The following is a 17305-nucleotide window of genomic DNA, read 5'->3' as shown; positions in this document are numbered from 1 at the left end:
TTTAATGGGAATAAATGTCAAGGTGATGTTGTGGATCATACATGTGACTGGAAAAAAGGGTTTGGGAGCTGATGGTCTTCACTTTTGTGTGTTCTATTTTGAAAGTGGATAAGGAGAAGGTATTTGTCAGTAGTTGTAAGTTAAACATATGTACACTGAAAACAACCAGATGCCTCTAGCAAAATCTCTGAAATGAAGTAATAGGTTTAGTCATTTGCGAGTTTAGAAATGATAAATGCATGGAATTGATAGTGTAGTTTCCTTGTGTAAGTTTAGTGCCTGGATCTGATTTTCACTTGAGAACAGCATGGTTCACAAATGCTACTAGACCAGGCTTTAAGCCTGCTTACTTTTTTTGTCTTCCCAGTGTAACACCAAATGTCAAGATTTTGCTCTTAAGCACTGATTTGAAGAGCTCTGAATCTCACCTTTTTAATCAAGGGAGAGATTTTTTTAGGTCAGTAATGTTAGTCATGTTAAGGTAAGTTTTGTGGCCTTGAGAAGAGGTTAAGCTATCTGTATAAAGCACAGCCTAAGTTGAGGGGAATAATGGGTAAGTTTGGTTATATGCTAGCTCATTTATAGATGATGGTTCCATGTGTATGTTGAATAGGTGAACTTATCCTTGCTGACTAGCACAATTAAATCAAAGTTAAGTTGTCCTTCTTAGGGGATACCTCCCACTAAATAGGTATTTTGTATTGGATCCTTCCACTGCAAGCCGTTGCAGTGTTACAACTGCCTTTTAATGGGTACTTGTGAAGCTTGGACTTTGCTTGGTAAGTTTAAGTAAAGCTAAGATGGTGTTTGTTTCTAACATAGCAAGCATATATTTTTAGAGAGCGGGCCTTCTGTCTAACAACTCCTCAACAGTGTAGACAAGAAGAGAAAGACTAAAACGACAGTTTTTCCTCTTTCAAGCACCTCCTAGTAACTAGTGAACACTTAACTACCCTGCAACTGTGGCTTCTATCTCTTTTTTGAAGGTTAAAGTATCATGCAGACTTTGCATAAGAATTTATATTAAGATTTTGCTCTGTTTCTGAAAGACCTGATTTTTGTAAGTAACAAAATACTCACTTTTGCTGGGTACTTATAATTCACTAGCAGAGTTTTCCTTGCAGAAATTGCTGAATGTTATGGAGACAGATCTTCTAGTTTTGGGTAGTATACTTGAATTTCCAAAATGTTCTTGACAACATCATGCACTAAAAGCTCTTCAAATCTGTCAGTGGCATTTCCCTCTTACCCTCTGACAAATCGTCTTCTATCTACTTAAAGGTTACTAAGTAAAGAATAGAGATTAGTTTTTTAAAAAATAGGTATATTAAGAATGGTGCCTTTCAAAGACCTGTGTTGCAACATGTGCTATTTATAACTCATCCAGAAAAGGGGATGAATAGGGAGGTGACACAACTGAGTGATGACACAATTATTCACAGTAGTGAAAATTAAAACTGACAGAAGAGTTCCAGAAGGTTTCAAGATACTGAGTGAAAGAAGAGCAAAATTACATGCAATTCAATACTGATAAATGTCAAGCAAGTCACACGGGGAAAATCATTCCAACTATGCACATGCAGTGTGAGGCTATAAACTAGTTCTAACTGTTCTGGAGATCTTTTAGCATCACTTTTCTAGGAAAATGATAGCTTTATACTCAGCAGTAATCAGAAAGACAAATAGATGATTAAAAATGACTGGCAGAAGATCAGACAACAAAGCAGAAAACATCACTATGCCATGGCAAGTTCACGGTGCCCTCAAGCCTTGAATACTGAATGCAGTTGAGGTCCCTCACTCTCAAAGGGAATGAAGATTAACAAGAAAATGCGTGGCTCAATGACACAAGAAGGAGCTGAGCGGATAAGAACTTCAGCTTGGAAACAAAAGAGTTCAGAATATACAATTATGAATTATATGGGAAAGATTGATTGTAAATAATGTAAATAATATTGTAACTAATTATTTTTCATAAAATAAGAATAAGTGGGTGTCAAGTTTGCAGCTTCAAAATAAAATTTTCATAAGGCATAAGTGTGGAATTCAGTGCCGTAAGTATTGCACGTGCTAAAAGCACAAGCACTTTTAAGATATGATTGGACAAAAGTATGGAAGAAAAGGCTAGTAAGCATTATTAAATGCAAAGATGCAGATATGACATCAGCTTAAGAAGTTTCTTAAACTCAAGAGTGTGCTAGAAACTAGAGTCATGCTCTATTCTTGGTCTGTTTATCCTACTGTTGTATTCCTTATAATTGAAAGAAACAGGACTATCAGGTTTGAGCTACTTTTTTTTTTGGTCCTACATATGTATTATAGCTAGGAGACATGGATGTAATGTGTATGGAAGTTTCTAGTACGTAATTGGTATTTTGGGTACGGATAACAGCACAGTTGTGGCAGCATAGCTTTTAAATTCCACCATTATAGAATTATACAATGGTGGCTTTGTGTAGCTAGAGATTTGCTATGAACAGGATATCAGGCTACTTAGATGATGGTAAAATCCCAGATATATCTATGATTGTATTTAAACTATTTAGTCTGTTTAGCTTAAAGAAGAGTATTTCCACCTGTTTGGGGTAAGCAATCTTAGTGATAAAGACTGAAACAATAACAATATCTAACTATCTGGATATTTGAGTCCATGTAGACATCACCAGTTATTTGAAAGAAGAAAAAATGGATCCGTGTTTGAGTATTCTTCTGTTTCTTTCAATCCATCTAGAAAATGCCAGAACACTAATGCCATGCTTCTGTATATACAACTTATAGAAACTTGTGTCATTCATCTCAGTAATTGTTCGTATCTTGTTTACAAATTTATGTACACATTAGGAATAAAACAATCATACAAATAGCATGGAGAGAAAATGAGGGTGGCAGAGTTAGGAAGTATCTGATTTAAGATTTATATACAATTTAATGCTTGCTTCTCTCTTCAGGATGGGCATACTGATACAGTCTTTCATCATAAAAAAACTTTCCAGAGGATTAGTGCTTCATATAGTTGATCTCCCTACTACCAACTGACATGAGACAAACACCTGCTATGGAGAATTCTGTTCTAAGCAGTTTGTTTGCCAAAATTAAAGTTTGTTAGAAAAAGTTCAGAAAAACTACTACAATTATTTAAGACCTAAAGAGTCTTCTTTACAATGACAGTTTAAAATATATTAATCATAGGAAAGTCTTACAATTGGCTTAACTACATTTGCTAAAGTGGAAAGACTACTGTTAATACTAAGTGAAAGTGAAAGATCTGATGGTTTAGAAACTGAATTTCATGATACTGCTGTATACTGCCATCTTAGTATCAGTCTGATTCAATATTGCTGCTGCTACCGAGTGATTCATGATATTCGGAGTCCCTGTGTTGCTTTAGACAATGGAGAGGTGTTTTTTTGATTCTTTTCTGTCTCACACCTTTAATTTACCTCTTCATTTGAGAAGTATTACAATAGGTTGAACTGTTTTTTTGGACTGAAAGACAGTGAATACAAACTTTTTTTTATCCTTCCTCACAGGTATGTTAATATTGATGTATTACTGTTTGTGGAACAGTTTAAAAAGCTGCAGTAATAGAGTTGTTGGAGCTCAATGTATTTTTATTATCTATCTTATTAACTGAAAGAGCATGAAATATTTCAAAATTATGAAGTTTTTAAAAAGTCACTACATCTATGATATGTAGCATTATGTTATAAGCATAAAGGCTATTTGTGCTTGCAAGAGTAGGTTGTCTTCCATACCTCCCTTGCTTCTTTTATTGTAAAAGTATGTGACAAAGGCATATTTTGGTATTTTTTTACTTTTTTTTTTTCAAAAGTGAAAAATAGCTAGACTAAATGAATTCCTTAATGTCAGAGATTTGTTTAACAGAGACCGTCAACTAACAATGAAATAGTTGCTAACTGTAGTTATTGCTGACTAGAGGCTTATTTCATTTAGTGACCCTTTTTCATATATACTTTCAGGTTCTATAGGTGTTTCTTAATAGAAGCTGCAAAACTGTAGAGAAATTCTATCTTCTAGTATTAATCACTAAAAGAAAACTCATGGGGGATAACAATGCAACCATATTACACCAAATTGTGACCATGATGTATGGAGAACCTATGCGGTAATGTTATTTGTAGAAATAAATCCAAGGACAAGTTGTATTATCTGTGATGCATGCTTAAAAATTGCAGGGCTGTCCATCCATCCTCTCCCCAAAAACAAAGTATGCCCTGTCTAAATCGATTATATTTTACCAATGACTTAACACTTAGCAATTCATTCACTTATAATACTAGTAATACACTGTTCTTGTAATTTTAGATATAAAAAACTAAGTTATAGCCTGGTTTGCCGTAAGTTAATTACAGATGAAACGAAGATGACTAGTCATGTGGCAGATTCTTAATCTGTAGCAATTCAGTCATAGATAATAAAGAGTTCACTGGTTTATCTTCTTTCATATTAGAAATCTTAAGTCTATAAAAGTGAATATTAATGGAAGACTGTATTACCAGAATGGAAAAAGAAAAAACTTTACAAGACCCTACTAATCTGAAGATAATTCATGAGAGTTAGTAGATCTTTCCTTATGCATTTTAGTTCTAAGGAGGTTTGTTTTAGAAGGAGGTTTCTTATGAATTCTATTTGATAATTAATTTATGGATTAATAGATGTTCTAATACTGTTTTTTCTTAATATCTTGCATCTGCACTGAATTCTGTATTTTAAATTAAAATTCATTCTTAATGAATTGTACCAAAGTTGCTGTTATTTTCATTATTAAAAGTACATTGCTGTCTGTAACTTTGACAGCTTACCAGAGAAAAGTGAACTTGTTGGCTTTGTAAATGTGATTATGGATGAATTTCCATGATTATTCATCTCTTTGATTAAGGACTCTAGCAGTGGAATATACATAGATGATAGTGTATCTCTGTTCATTTTTTTTTCCCCTGTGAATAATCTAAGCCAGATCTTTCTAATTCTCTGTTTTAGGTTAAAGATTGTATCCTCCCACCACTAATTTCTTTGGTCTACAGTCAGAATGGTAAGTATACAGCCACATCAACTGCAGTTTCCATGAATTCCACATTTTGTTTTAATTAGACTTCAGCGTAGTCACATTCTTGGCACCTTTATTTTCAAGTGGAATGGAGACTCCTCTGCTTGCGGTTGCTCTTGGAAACCACATCACTGCTTTTAAGCCACGAGGTCATGGCTGAAGAGAAAGGGGAGAGCCTCGACTCAAACAGCAAGCTTCTGTCTCTCGTTAGAGATTCATTGCTGCCTCAGTAAGTATATTATTGCTCCTGTAACAGGGCATAACTTGATACTCAATCCATTTTGACAGAGCATTTGTTTTAACTACCCTTTTTAAGTTTAAATGGCAAAATGAAAAGAGGAATAGCAACTAACTGTTGCCAGAATTCTCTGCCCAACGTCTTTCCCTGAGGTTTATTTAGTACTTCGTCGTATACAACACAAACACAACTTATGTGCGACACATATTTCCGATACTGTACCTCTGGCTGCTCGTGGAGTAAGGTAATTTTCCCTGAGCTTTCAGGCTGCAATTTAAATACTCCTCTTTGTTCCGCTAGTGAACCCAAAACATTCTCACAGCAGCTTCTTTTTGTCTATTTTGGATATTGTGCCCTCATATAAGATGTTCTGAAAACATATGGATTAGTCCTCCATGATCCACCCAAGGGTTATTGCCTCAAAATTGCTGTCCTTTCCTTGCCTTAAACAGCGCAAAAAAGCTACGGCAAAGTAGATGAAACTACAGCCTGTGGGCTAGATGTGGTCTGGAACTTCATTTATATGGTTTGTGATCAAATGAGGCCTGTCTTTTCAAAATGACTTGCAGGTGAGCGTAAAGTCAGCTCTCTGTGTTATGCACATGCATACTGTGGGCTGTTAACATCTATGAGCAGAAGGAGGGAAAGCATGCACACAGAATGAGTACAGGAAAGATAAGTCATAATTTATCTTTCATATTATTCTAATAATGTTACAGTGTATTTTAATGTGTGGTCCTCAAAAGTTACTAATTGTAAATTCTTAGCTGCCCTAAGTGAGGAAATAATTCCCCACCCCAACATTAAGTAAGTGGCAGAAGGGTGGAGGAGTAGATGCTGGTTTATGATCAGAAACACAATGCCTTCTTCCAAATGAGACTGCCTCTGACTCACTAACATTCTTACAATTTGAGGACCAAAGTCTGTGCAAGAGAGAACGGGAAAGAAATCTTAGAGCTCTCTAGAGAAGCTTATTTTCCCATTTCACACTATTTTTTTTCACTGGGAAATACAGAAATTTTATTATGAATTATTAAGGAAATTGAAAAAATATTTTTTAAAAAGACTTTATGCATTATGAAAAGCCATCAGATGCTTTTCTTCAAATAGTACAAGAGACCTGGTTTCAAGCACGACCAAGTTTATTCTTGCTCTGTGTAGACATGCTTATGTCATAAAGTGTTTCTCATTGAACTGGTGGGGAGGAGTGTCATGCTTATTCCAAACTAGAATGTAAACAGGCAGTATAAACCTGTCTCCAAGCTAATTAGCTCATTGAGTGGTAGAGGTTTTTTGGTTTGAGACTAAATATGGTCCTACCTTGGGGACTTCTGATATGCTTTCTTTGATGCGTTGCATTGTAGATGTATAAAAAAGGGTCTTGCAGTAGCTCATAATCTTGGTTCCAGGCTCTAAGTATTTTCTAAATCAGTTCCTTTATCCCAGTAGTAGAGGTGATGATACTTATATTTGAAAAGGACTTTGAAGTTATCTGAAGCAAATAATTATTGAAGTTTATTTTGTTAGGAATAGATTAGAACTTGGTGCAAACAATTTTTGCTCTAGCTTAGGAGCACAGTAAAGCAGAATGTAAATCTTCCAGTGATCAGGAAAAGTTAACTGATGTCTGTATATTTAATACATTACTTGAACCTGTGGTTTGAGCCAAGAAACAACAAAAAATAACTCCTTGCAGTATAGTACCTTGTATTTACAGAACCCTTATAAAAGGTAGTAGTCTGAATCAAAAGTAATACACAGAAGGCTTAAAATTGTTTAAAGTGGACCTTGTTTAGGGAAGATATTAGTGTGTTTATAATAAAACAAGTATATTGCCAAGTGTTAGATTTTTAAGCTAGCATGGCTGATTAATTCATTATTACTGTTAGGAATTACCATTTTGAAGACCTAAATCCAGGATCAGTGTCCACTAATGCATTATAATATTTTCTTCTTTTATGAAGAAAGGGACTTTTTAATTACCAATGAGAAACAGTTTTCTTTCAGGAACTGGTATATCCTCTTTATAAAGGGGAGATTTTAATCACTGAAGGCTGACACTGACTTCTAATTGGTTAATTGTTTAGCATGTCCAGTGTGGTTTGCAACTTGACAGCAGCACATTCAAGCTAAAATGTAGTAGCTGTGACACACTGCCCATAGGCTGTGTGCTTGTTTGGGAATGTTAGCCCATGTGCAGTAGGTCCCACAAGCTACATCAAGAATGCACAGCTGGTGTACTTCATCATCCTAGTCTTAGAGTTGTCCAGATCAGACGCTTGGCCAGAAAGCACCACACCTCCTAGATTTCCTTCTTGTGTAAATCAGAGTGATGAGGTGTGGTGCCTGGGGACACAGGATCTTCAGTCCAGTGAAGAGCTTAGCACACATGATACACACCAACACCCAGACAGTGGGAGGTGATCCATGTTCCTCAGTTCAGGCAGCAGTAGGGATTTCAAGATCTGAAGTAAAATTCTTAGTGAATTTGCTTGATTCCACCCCCTCTCCCATCAGAACCCAAAAAGAAAGAAATGCAGTGGAAGCATTTGGTTGAACAAAACGTGATAACCTACCACATTTTCCTACAAATCATCCTTTCATTTGTAGATGTTTAATTCGTCATGGTTCTTCTTTTACAAATGAAGAGATTTATGCTTCCGATTCTATTACTTCCACATGTTTAAAGTAGCACTATTTGTAACGAAAGACAGTGTTTTGACATGGCTGAGTCTGTGTTTTTTTATGCTTACATCTTTCTCTCTTCCATCATTGTATCCTATTGCCCTCCAGATAGGTTTTGAGTTAGACAAAATAAAAATAGCCTTGTTTGTTGGGTGGGCTTTACTGGAATGTTAGCAGCAACAACAAGGTCCATTTTGGTTTTCAGCAGGCCTGTTTTCCCTTGCCAAGATTTCCATGTGGTGATATTTGGAAATGTTTTATAGATGTATTTCTTGTAGTTGTACCTTCACTGCCATAGCTCTCAGTTGACATTATTTTAAAGTATTTTTCATAGAATCATAGAATTGTTTGGATTGGAAGGGACCTTAAAGATCATCTAGTTCCAACCTCCCTGCATTGGCAGGGACACCCACCACTAGACCAGATTGCTCAGAGCCCCATCCAACCTGGCCTTGAACACTTCCAGGATTGGGACCTCCACAACTTCCCTGGACAACATGATCCAGTGTGCCACCACGCTCATAATGAAGAATTTCTTCCTAATGTCTAAGGGCAAGGGGGAGCAAGGAAAGGCAAAGAAGGGAAAAGAAGGGCAAGAAAGGGAAAGGAGGGGCAAGGAAGGTCAAAAAAAGTCAAAGAAGGGCAAGGAAGAGGCAAGGAGGGGAAACAAAACAGGCTCAACTACACCTGTTTCACAGGTGCAGAAGCAAAGATGACTGAAGGGACCTGAGCAGTGCCACCAGGCAACAGGGGTAGGAAAAGGGACACAAGCAGCAACATCTGACACTTTGGTCTCTCAACAAGCAACACTAATGTTGGGCAGGGGTAACATGCTGAGACAATTTTATTGGAAAGTCAGACTTGCAAATATTGAGATACAAATCCAGAGTGAGGGTTTGATCCTGAAAATCATTCTGCCTGGATGCACTGAAATGACCCAAAGTAGACTCCTCTTAAGTTTAGGCCAGGGACATAGGTGTAACAATTGATAAACCAGGCAGTGCAGGATTCTTTCCTTTGTAGCAAACATTAGGCCTGAGAGTCCTGACAGTCTGGTTAGGTGCTGTTGGACAGTTTCCTTTCTGGCATTTGGCTGGGACCTCCTGAATGATGGAAATGCTGTTATTTTCCAGTGTCAGTCAGTATATATTAAAATAAACAGGATCCCCCCAGCTGTCAGGTGGGGACTATGCTAGCAGAAACCAAGTTTAAGGTCATCCACTGTTAAGGTTAGTCTGAGATTGACAAGAATTGGAAAACTGCCCCATAGAACTACAGCAGCTACACCCAGTGTTGCACCTGCTTTCCCTTTATGCTATCTTTCTCAATTCAGGATAGACAAGATTATTTTTTAACTATTAGCTTGTTGATTCTTTTCACATTTACTGCTAATGATTTCAACTCCATACTAGGAAGTTGAGGCAGTTGGTTTTGCCATGTGGAGCCATGTACAGAAATCTTGCAGACACACCAGAGGCATAGCATAGGCTGAACACCCAATAAATCTTCTGCCTAAAATTGTGAGGCTCCATTTCTACTTAGCTCTTGAAAGTTAGATATTTAAAATTTATATACATATATATTATAGATTGATAAATAATACAGAAAAATAACTTTTAATAAATGTTTTAATGTACTGTGTATTTTATAAATATATACGTTATTACATATTGTATAGCTGGGTATCTCTCTCTAGAAATAATTTGTTTTATTAATGCTCCTTTTAAAGTTAATCTGATGCTAGTTTTAAAATACTGTTTCTAGGTAAATTTTGTTTATTGCTTTGTACAGTTCCAAGTACTATTGTATTTCTATTGTGGTTATGATAATCTTTGGATATGGGAAATTATGTATTTTTTATATTAACTTTTTAATGCACATCTCTTGATTTTTTTGTCCCTGTTGCTACCCTGTGTCCCACTTCCTTTTCAGGTATGAGCAGATTCTAATGGCTCCAGACCCAGTACCAATGTATGCACTGAAACTCTTGGTGGCCCTGACTGAACACAGCCCTGCTTTTGTGAGGTGATACAACTACACATTCCCTGTTGTTCTGGGTTCTTTTTGTTTAAATTATTTTTTGTTTCCTTAGGAATTAACGATAACTTTGATCTCACTATCATAATACTTTGATTAGCACTTAGGAGATTTTGAAAATCCTTGGAGACTATCATATCTTTTGACACAACCTTGTCTCTTTTGTGCCAATTTTATACAATCCTGGTTATTTTAATGTGGATTTAGCCAGTGAAGCACTAGACACAAAGTCATAAGAATGTTAACATCTAAATTATCATTTAAAAAGTAGAAAAAAAAAATAATACCAAAACATTTTCAAAAATGTTGTCCAGCTAAGCATGTTTGTACTAGGACAAAGGTAATATGTTTGTGAAAGGCTTAGAGACCAGTCAATTAACTTTAAAGCTCTTCAGGTTTTCTGCAAATATAACTGCCCTTTTAAGGTCCTTAGTATGGATTTTAATGTTTGGCATAGGTTAACGCAGAATGAGTGAACTTAATGTCTTAAAGTATCTTAATGTCTCTTTCTTCTTTTTTTGAAATTTAAGCTGTCATGGACACAGACACACACACACAAAAGTGGCATAGAACTTATGCTGACTTTGTTCATAGTAATAAAGAACGATTTTGTCCACACATGCAGACATTCCTCTTCCCAGACCTGCCCAGAAAATCAAGTTGTTCTTGTACCCACCATTGTCTGTTCATGGTGTCTGATAATGTCAGGGCTAAGAAGTCACTATGCACAGTACTGTCTTGCTTTGGGTGATTGAAATGAGCACAAGATTAAAAAAGCATAAGAATGGAAGTTAATTTTGTTTTCCCACTGTTTTTATTACTAAAGATGAAATAATCCTCTTTTAATCTTTTATCATGCTACTGTGAACACTGCTTTAAAATACTAAGTAGACTAAAAATTGACTAGGAAATAGAGTAGCTTGAGATTTTAAATAGTTTGAATACACTGAATGTACTTAGTTGTGGTTTTGTTTTATAGAAGTTGTTTATGCTACTGCAGGATTTTATGTATTATACAAATAAATAGTACAGCTTTCTAATTGTACTATTAACCTACAAACATTCTAATACTTTAAGAGTTACAAAAATATTTCTGTAACTAGAATGCTGAATAGTACAGCAGCACTTTTCCTCTGCATAATTAATTATCTTTGAGTAATTGTGTGTATTTGCCCTTATGCTTAATGTAGGTAGATTGCCTTCTTACAGCAGACAGCAATTCATTTTCTTAATATTATTAAAGAGCAGCTGTGGATATCCAATGAACTATTAATAATTTTAAATATCAGTGTATCAGATACTGTTATATTAGGATGGGCTACTATATTCCAGATACTAACAGACCTCTTGTTCTGTTTCTTGCATGTCTTACTGGCATGTTTCTTTTACTTTCACTAAATAATTTATTTGGCTAGCTTTCTAGAGGAGTGGAATTTAGGCAGTTCTCTTGGTCTGCCATCTTCCTGATCCCGTGACTTACTAATAACTTTAGCTGGAAGCATCAAAGCATGACAGAGGTGAATAATATATTCATATTTGCACAAACTGCTGGTGAACAAATTGGGAGCCAGATGCATGCTATGCTGAACACTAGATCACAACTTATTCTGTTTTGGTTTGATGTCTAATCAATCTGTACACATGGAGCTCAGAGTTACTCAAGCTGTATGCTCTCCTTTGTCCCTTTCATTACGCACACGGAAATTACTTGTCATTACTGTGATGAGAGATAAATAAGTAACACTGAACAAAAATCCTTTGGGATTGAATTTGTTATTTGTGGAAAAACTCTACTATATTTTAGCAAATGCCTGCAGCAGGGCAAGAGCTGATTTAATTATGCAAGTTCTGTATTCAGAAAAAACAGTATCATAAGATACCTTGTCCTTCATGTGTTTATCAACTTAATGTATAGGTTCTATGTATAGATAGAAAGTCAGACATAATTATTCATTAAAGGTTGGGGTCTTTTTGTTCCAGCTTTGAGTCTTGTACTCTTATCGTGTTGTGGTCTGTAATGATCAAATTGCTAGATTTTTCTAGTGGTAAGGGGGAGTTGATATGAATTTCATAGTTTCTATTCCTATGGTGTATCAATTAGCTTTTCTTATATGTTTTGACTGTTGTAAGCCATTCTGTACTGTCTCTCTATGAAAAATATACTGGATCATGGTTCTTAACTTAGCTCATGGTCTTATAGCTAGGGTTATGAAATATAGCTACTTGACTTACCTTTAGTCAGAAACTTGTAGTATTTAATGACATTAATGTATCTGAAAGATAAACATTCAAAACTATGGAGTCTGATTTTTATGGGTTGCTAAAATAGGCATTTTAGGTTGCAAGGAAGGAAAACAGTAAAGGAAACAGAGTGGAGGTAAGGGAAGTGTCAGATATTACATCAGATAATAATCATGACAGTGGGACACATTGCAGTTTTCTGTTATTAAGGTCATTTCCTGAGGGAGAAAACGTAGTCTAAAAACTGATGATGTGACCCTTAGATTTATGGTGGATAGAAGGACAGGGAATCAAATTAAGGAACCTCCTCCACCTCCTGTCTTTACTGTGAATTTCCCAGGCAGACATTAGGCAGTGCTCTAGGAAAGGGGAAAAGGTGGCAGCAAACAAAATAGGAAGGTGCTGAAGAGCAACAAAAATATCTGCTGTTTCTAAATGCCACAGATGTAGTTCCTGTGAAGATGATAGATGGATAGACCTTGTACATCACAGCAGATTGTCTTGACTAATTAGAGTAACTCTTAGTCACAATGTCTTTGGAATCATCCAAGAATTGTCCAGTTTTCAAACTTCATTCACACTGTTTGTAGCCACTCGTTATTTATTAAAGACCATTAAGGCACATTTTAGAGATGGTGTTAGTAATGGATTGATCATCTTCTCATACATCATTATGTTCTGTATTAGCATTTGTTTACATTTCAGTATATTCTGAAATGATCTATGTAATATCCACACCCTTGACTGAAAAAAACAAATAGTAAAAAAAACCCAAAAACATCCTTGACTCCTTTATGTTCAGCATGTTACTTTTAATGAGTTTGTGTTGGTACAATCGTGATTCGGTTCACAACCACTTCTTAGCATTGTGCACAGATTATCTTTGAACCTGCTGTAGTTTCTTTGCCATTTTATCAGGGGGCTAGCATGTCAGTGCTTTCCTTTCCTGGTGAATTGATTAATGTGGGCTTACATGAATTGCTTTAAAAATACTTTGTTCTTCTCATTAGTAATTTTAACTTTCTAGTTGAAAGTTGAAGTGCTCACTTTAAAAAGAAGATCCATTTGCTTCTGAATTACTTATCTGGTTTTATGTGTTTTCATGTTTTCTGTAATGAATATGATATGGAGTAGTTCTGAAAACACATAAGCCTGTAGAGTCTAGTCCAACTGTACTGAATTATGTTAGAGGCGTACAACATGCAGATAGGTTGAGTAAGATTGTTGAAGGATGATACAGGTTATTTAGAACTCTGGGGAATATTTATGTAGAGTTTGAACCTGATTCTTATAATAACAATTTCACATCTGTGAAAATTGTGTTGTGAAACCCCTCGTTTTCTTGTTAGAGAAGTAATGCTGATATAAACCAGCAAGGAATTCAAAGGATCTTGCTAACCCTCTTGTTTGGTAAAATATTTGCATGTATGCTGGTCTATTGAATAACATTAGGCAGGAAGACTTACTCAGAAACAGACTCTTGAAATGTTGTGTGCCAGCTAATAACAGTTGTCAAGTCACACATCATTGTAATTCGGATCAAAGGCAGTGGTTAAAGTTCAGTATTGGAAGTGAGTTCTCATAGTCTATTCACGTACTGACTGTAATTCTAATCACCGTTTTTAATGTAAAACACAACTCAGTGCTGCATTTTATAAAAGTTCCCCTTTAGTAAAGAAATTAGCTATTAACCTTATACCTGTTACTTTGTTTCCTCTTTTGTGCTGCTGATCAGTTGCTGAATGTCTGTTTTAAAAATGTGAGGCTATTGTTTGATGTTACTGTTAAGTCAAGTATTGAAAAATGTCATATTTTAAGGTTTGTGTATTTACTCTCTTAATGAAAGCATTAAACTGAACTAGAAAATACCATTCATTCTTGGTTATTTTGCTTGCAATGGTGAATTTTTGCCATTGTGAATATAAACAGCAAATAAAAAACAAGCAGATAATGAGGAAGAGTCAGCAGTAGGAGTTACAGACTTGAGTGAATTCAGTTCTGCCACAAATCCCCTGTTCACCATGAAGTAAATCTAAACCATCATCCAAACCACTGTCTTGTGCTCAACTGTAGGTGCCTATAAAAGTCTGTAGGAAGAAGAGAAGTGAGTGGCATTACTTTCTGCAAGCTTTCTCAGCCCGCTGTCAATTGTTTTTTTCAGAAATCAAATAGGAAGACTTGGTGCTCTCTGCTATTGATGAGTAATTTTAATTTCATTTTATGTGGGTTCAAAAATATTTTTTTCAAATAACTTTTGGCATTTATAGTTCTCTATATGCAGGTGATTGCACTATGGAATGTTTATCATGTTTAGGAGTTTTCTTTGGATTTCTTTTTTCCTCTGGCACTTGCCACTTAATTTGATGCCATCAAATTCTTACAATGAAAAAGAAACACACTGCTTTATAAATTTCTGGCATGTTATCTCCTTTAGCTGTACCTTTTGCAATCTGGACAGTCTTGACTATGTTTTAAGAGCCTTTAGTAGCCTTATAAAATACATTTTGAAAGCTCAAGAATGCTATACCGCGCAGCTGTCCTGTGTCCAAGTGCTGACTGGCTTCTTCAAAGATCTGTCATGGATTTGACATTTCTTCTCTTTAAAGTGAATGTCTTGGTTTTTGCTCTGTGCATACCCACCAATTCTGTTCTTCAGAATAACTTCTACTCTTTTTTTGGCTTTGGATGCCTGTAATAACTAAATTTTCACGCTGCCCCATCAGATTTTTCTCAAAAGTTAGCATCCAATAACATTATATTTTCTGTCTTTTAAATCTTTCCTATGAAAGAAGAGAACTCGCTCGCTCCCATTTTGCCCTGGTCAGCCATCTCTTTATCAATCTAAAAGGTTTTTTTAATATTTTTAATTCAGTAAGATTTATTTTTTTTTTTGGGGAGGGAGAGAATATTTAGAAGGATTTACAAGACCTACCTTACCTTTCTTATTTTGTGCATTGAAAACATAGGTCAGTAATTTAGCAGATGAGTGCATTTATGTTTACACCTCACAGATCACCTTTTGAAAAACCATATGGATTCAGAAACTTTCATTAACATTATCTGACTAACGAGGTGTTGGGAGTCTGAGGTGTAAAGTGAATGCTGTCAGATTGTGTTTGTAATTTCTTAGGGATGAAAATAATAACCAAAGATTTTAGTTGATGTAAAAGACTACTTGCAGTCCTTATTTGTGCAAATAGTTCTCCATGAAGGCCAGAAGCAAGAAAAAGTTGCTTGACATTCTGTTGTGTTTTTCATGTCATTGAGTCATAGAATATCTCAATTTGGAAAGGACGTGTAAGGATCATCAAGTCCAACCCCCTGTTCCTCACAGGACTATCTAAAACTAAATCATATGACTAAAAGCATAAGGATTTAAGTTTTTTTCAAAATTGTCTGAAGCTTTTTCAAATTTCAAATCAGTTTAAATTATATAGCAAATTATGATTTTTACATTTAAGAAATTGCAGCTACTTAGGGCTGAAATCTCAGGCTTGACTTTGAAGTTATAAATACATAAATGCTTAAAAAAAAGAAGTGTCTGAAATGTGGTTGAAATAACTTCACTAACAAGCTGTTGATTTGTTCTAGACAATATTATGATTTTGTGAAATGCCAAAATGTATTTTATGTTAAATAAGAATCTGAAAATTAACTTACAAAACTTTAAGACAATTTTTATTTAATATAATGTTAAAAAGCAGCACAGCTGGAGAAAGGACTAATGTTGTCCTTCCTTGCCTTCAAAAAAGTCTTTAAAACTCAAGGAATAGTGGAATTGTTTTTCTTATTTTCCAGTTGGGTACAATAACAGTCTAAAATATGTAATCACAACATGGCAGAAAACATTAGTCTTCAAGCTTTGACAGCAGCAACATCAAAAAAGCTCTGCTAAAAAAAATAAAAATATTTAGGATCCTTAAATGAAGTCCCTAAGTGGAACTTTTTTTTTTCTAGTAAATTTTAATTTCCAGTAGCAGTCATGTAGAGCTCAGTTTTGATTGCTACATGCAGTCAGAGATAAAAACCTGTAAAATGATCATGGAAAACTGAACTAATCAGTACTACAGTTAGTGTCAGTTTATGGCTTTGTAAATCAGTTTCTGTCATTTTTTGCAAGTTTGTGTAATAAGTAAATTGATGCATAGTTTTCCTGTTTTGGTTTCCTAGAGATAAGTGTAATAGAAAAATTACCAACCATGTATCCATATTGAAACGTCACTAAACAAACTGAAATTTATGAAAATTGAAACTGAAAAACAAGCTGTGGTTGGTAGATATTATCACTAGCAATACTGGAGTATTTTTGTGGCCCACAATGAAACCAGCTACATTTATGATATACAGAAAGCTAGGCTCTGTATATTAAGGAAAAAAGGAAAGTAAATACCTAATCTCAGGAGGAACTTTGCTTTATTTTTTATTCTGATGGGACCAGTCAAGTAGGAATAGGCTGGCATATTACTTTACATTATAGATCCTAGCACTTCACAGATAGTCCATTCAGAGAAGTAATTTGCCCTTTGTAGAGCGTCAGCAACAATGTGAATTGAAACACTTCAGGCTTAAATCTCAAATCCTTGCTATTAGAGTAAATGAAGATATTTTATAATCTCAGCAAGGAAGAAAATAGGAGACTATTGAAAAGGACTTGAATATGTATTTTTCATGCTTTAGACTAAGTCAATTCCTTTTCAAAGCTAGGAGGAAACTTCAAATCATAGGTGTCAAGAGACCATGAAGATAACACATAATGGAAATATTAATATAAATTTTTCAAGCAAAACATCCCTCAGGATTTAGTATTCAAGGGAAAGAAATACAACTTTTTAAATCAGATATTTTTAAGGACCCGAACCTAATGTAATTTCTTTTAAAAAGTGAAACAAAGATTATATACCCTAAAAAGCAGGAAACTTATGTAGTGCCAGTAAGGCAGAAGTTTTATGTTGTCGCTGAATGTGCAGAGCAGAGTTGCAGAGGCTGCAGCTTTGTCAAAGAGCTTCAAACATTTTTCTTTATGACTATAACCTTTT

The 17305-nt window shown here is 35.2% G+C and overlaps 1 protein-coding gene across 2 annotated transcripts in view; it reads left to right on the top strand.

Moving 5' to 3' along the window:
* Positions 1 to 17305, top strand: part of ULK4 (unc-51 like kinase 4) — a 227382-nt gene that overhangs the window by 83681 nt on the left and 126396 nt on the right. For both annotated transcript variants that reach the window (XM_051612810.1, XM_051612808.1), the window contains exons 27-29: positions 5002 to 5053; positions 5153 to 5297; positions 9924 to 10016. In XM_051612810.1, coding sequence (XP_051468770.1) covers positions 5002 to 5053; positions 5153 to 5297; positions 9924 to 10016 — 290 coding nt within the window. The remainder of the gene's footprint in view (positions 1 to 5001; positions 5054 to 5152; positions 5298 to 9923; positions 10017 to 17305) is intronic.

The sequence above is a fragment of the Apus apus genome, chromosome 2 (genome assembly GCF_020740795.1).
Source record: "Apus apus isolate bApuApu2 chromosome 2, bApuApu2.pri.cur, whole genome shotgun sequence".
NCBI classification, from domain to species: Eukaryota; Metazoa; Chordata; class Aves; order Apodiformes; family Apodidae; genus Apus; species Apus apus.
Note: the sequence above shows the minus strand (reverse complement) of the source record. Positions and strands in the feature narration are given on the sequence as shown.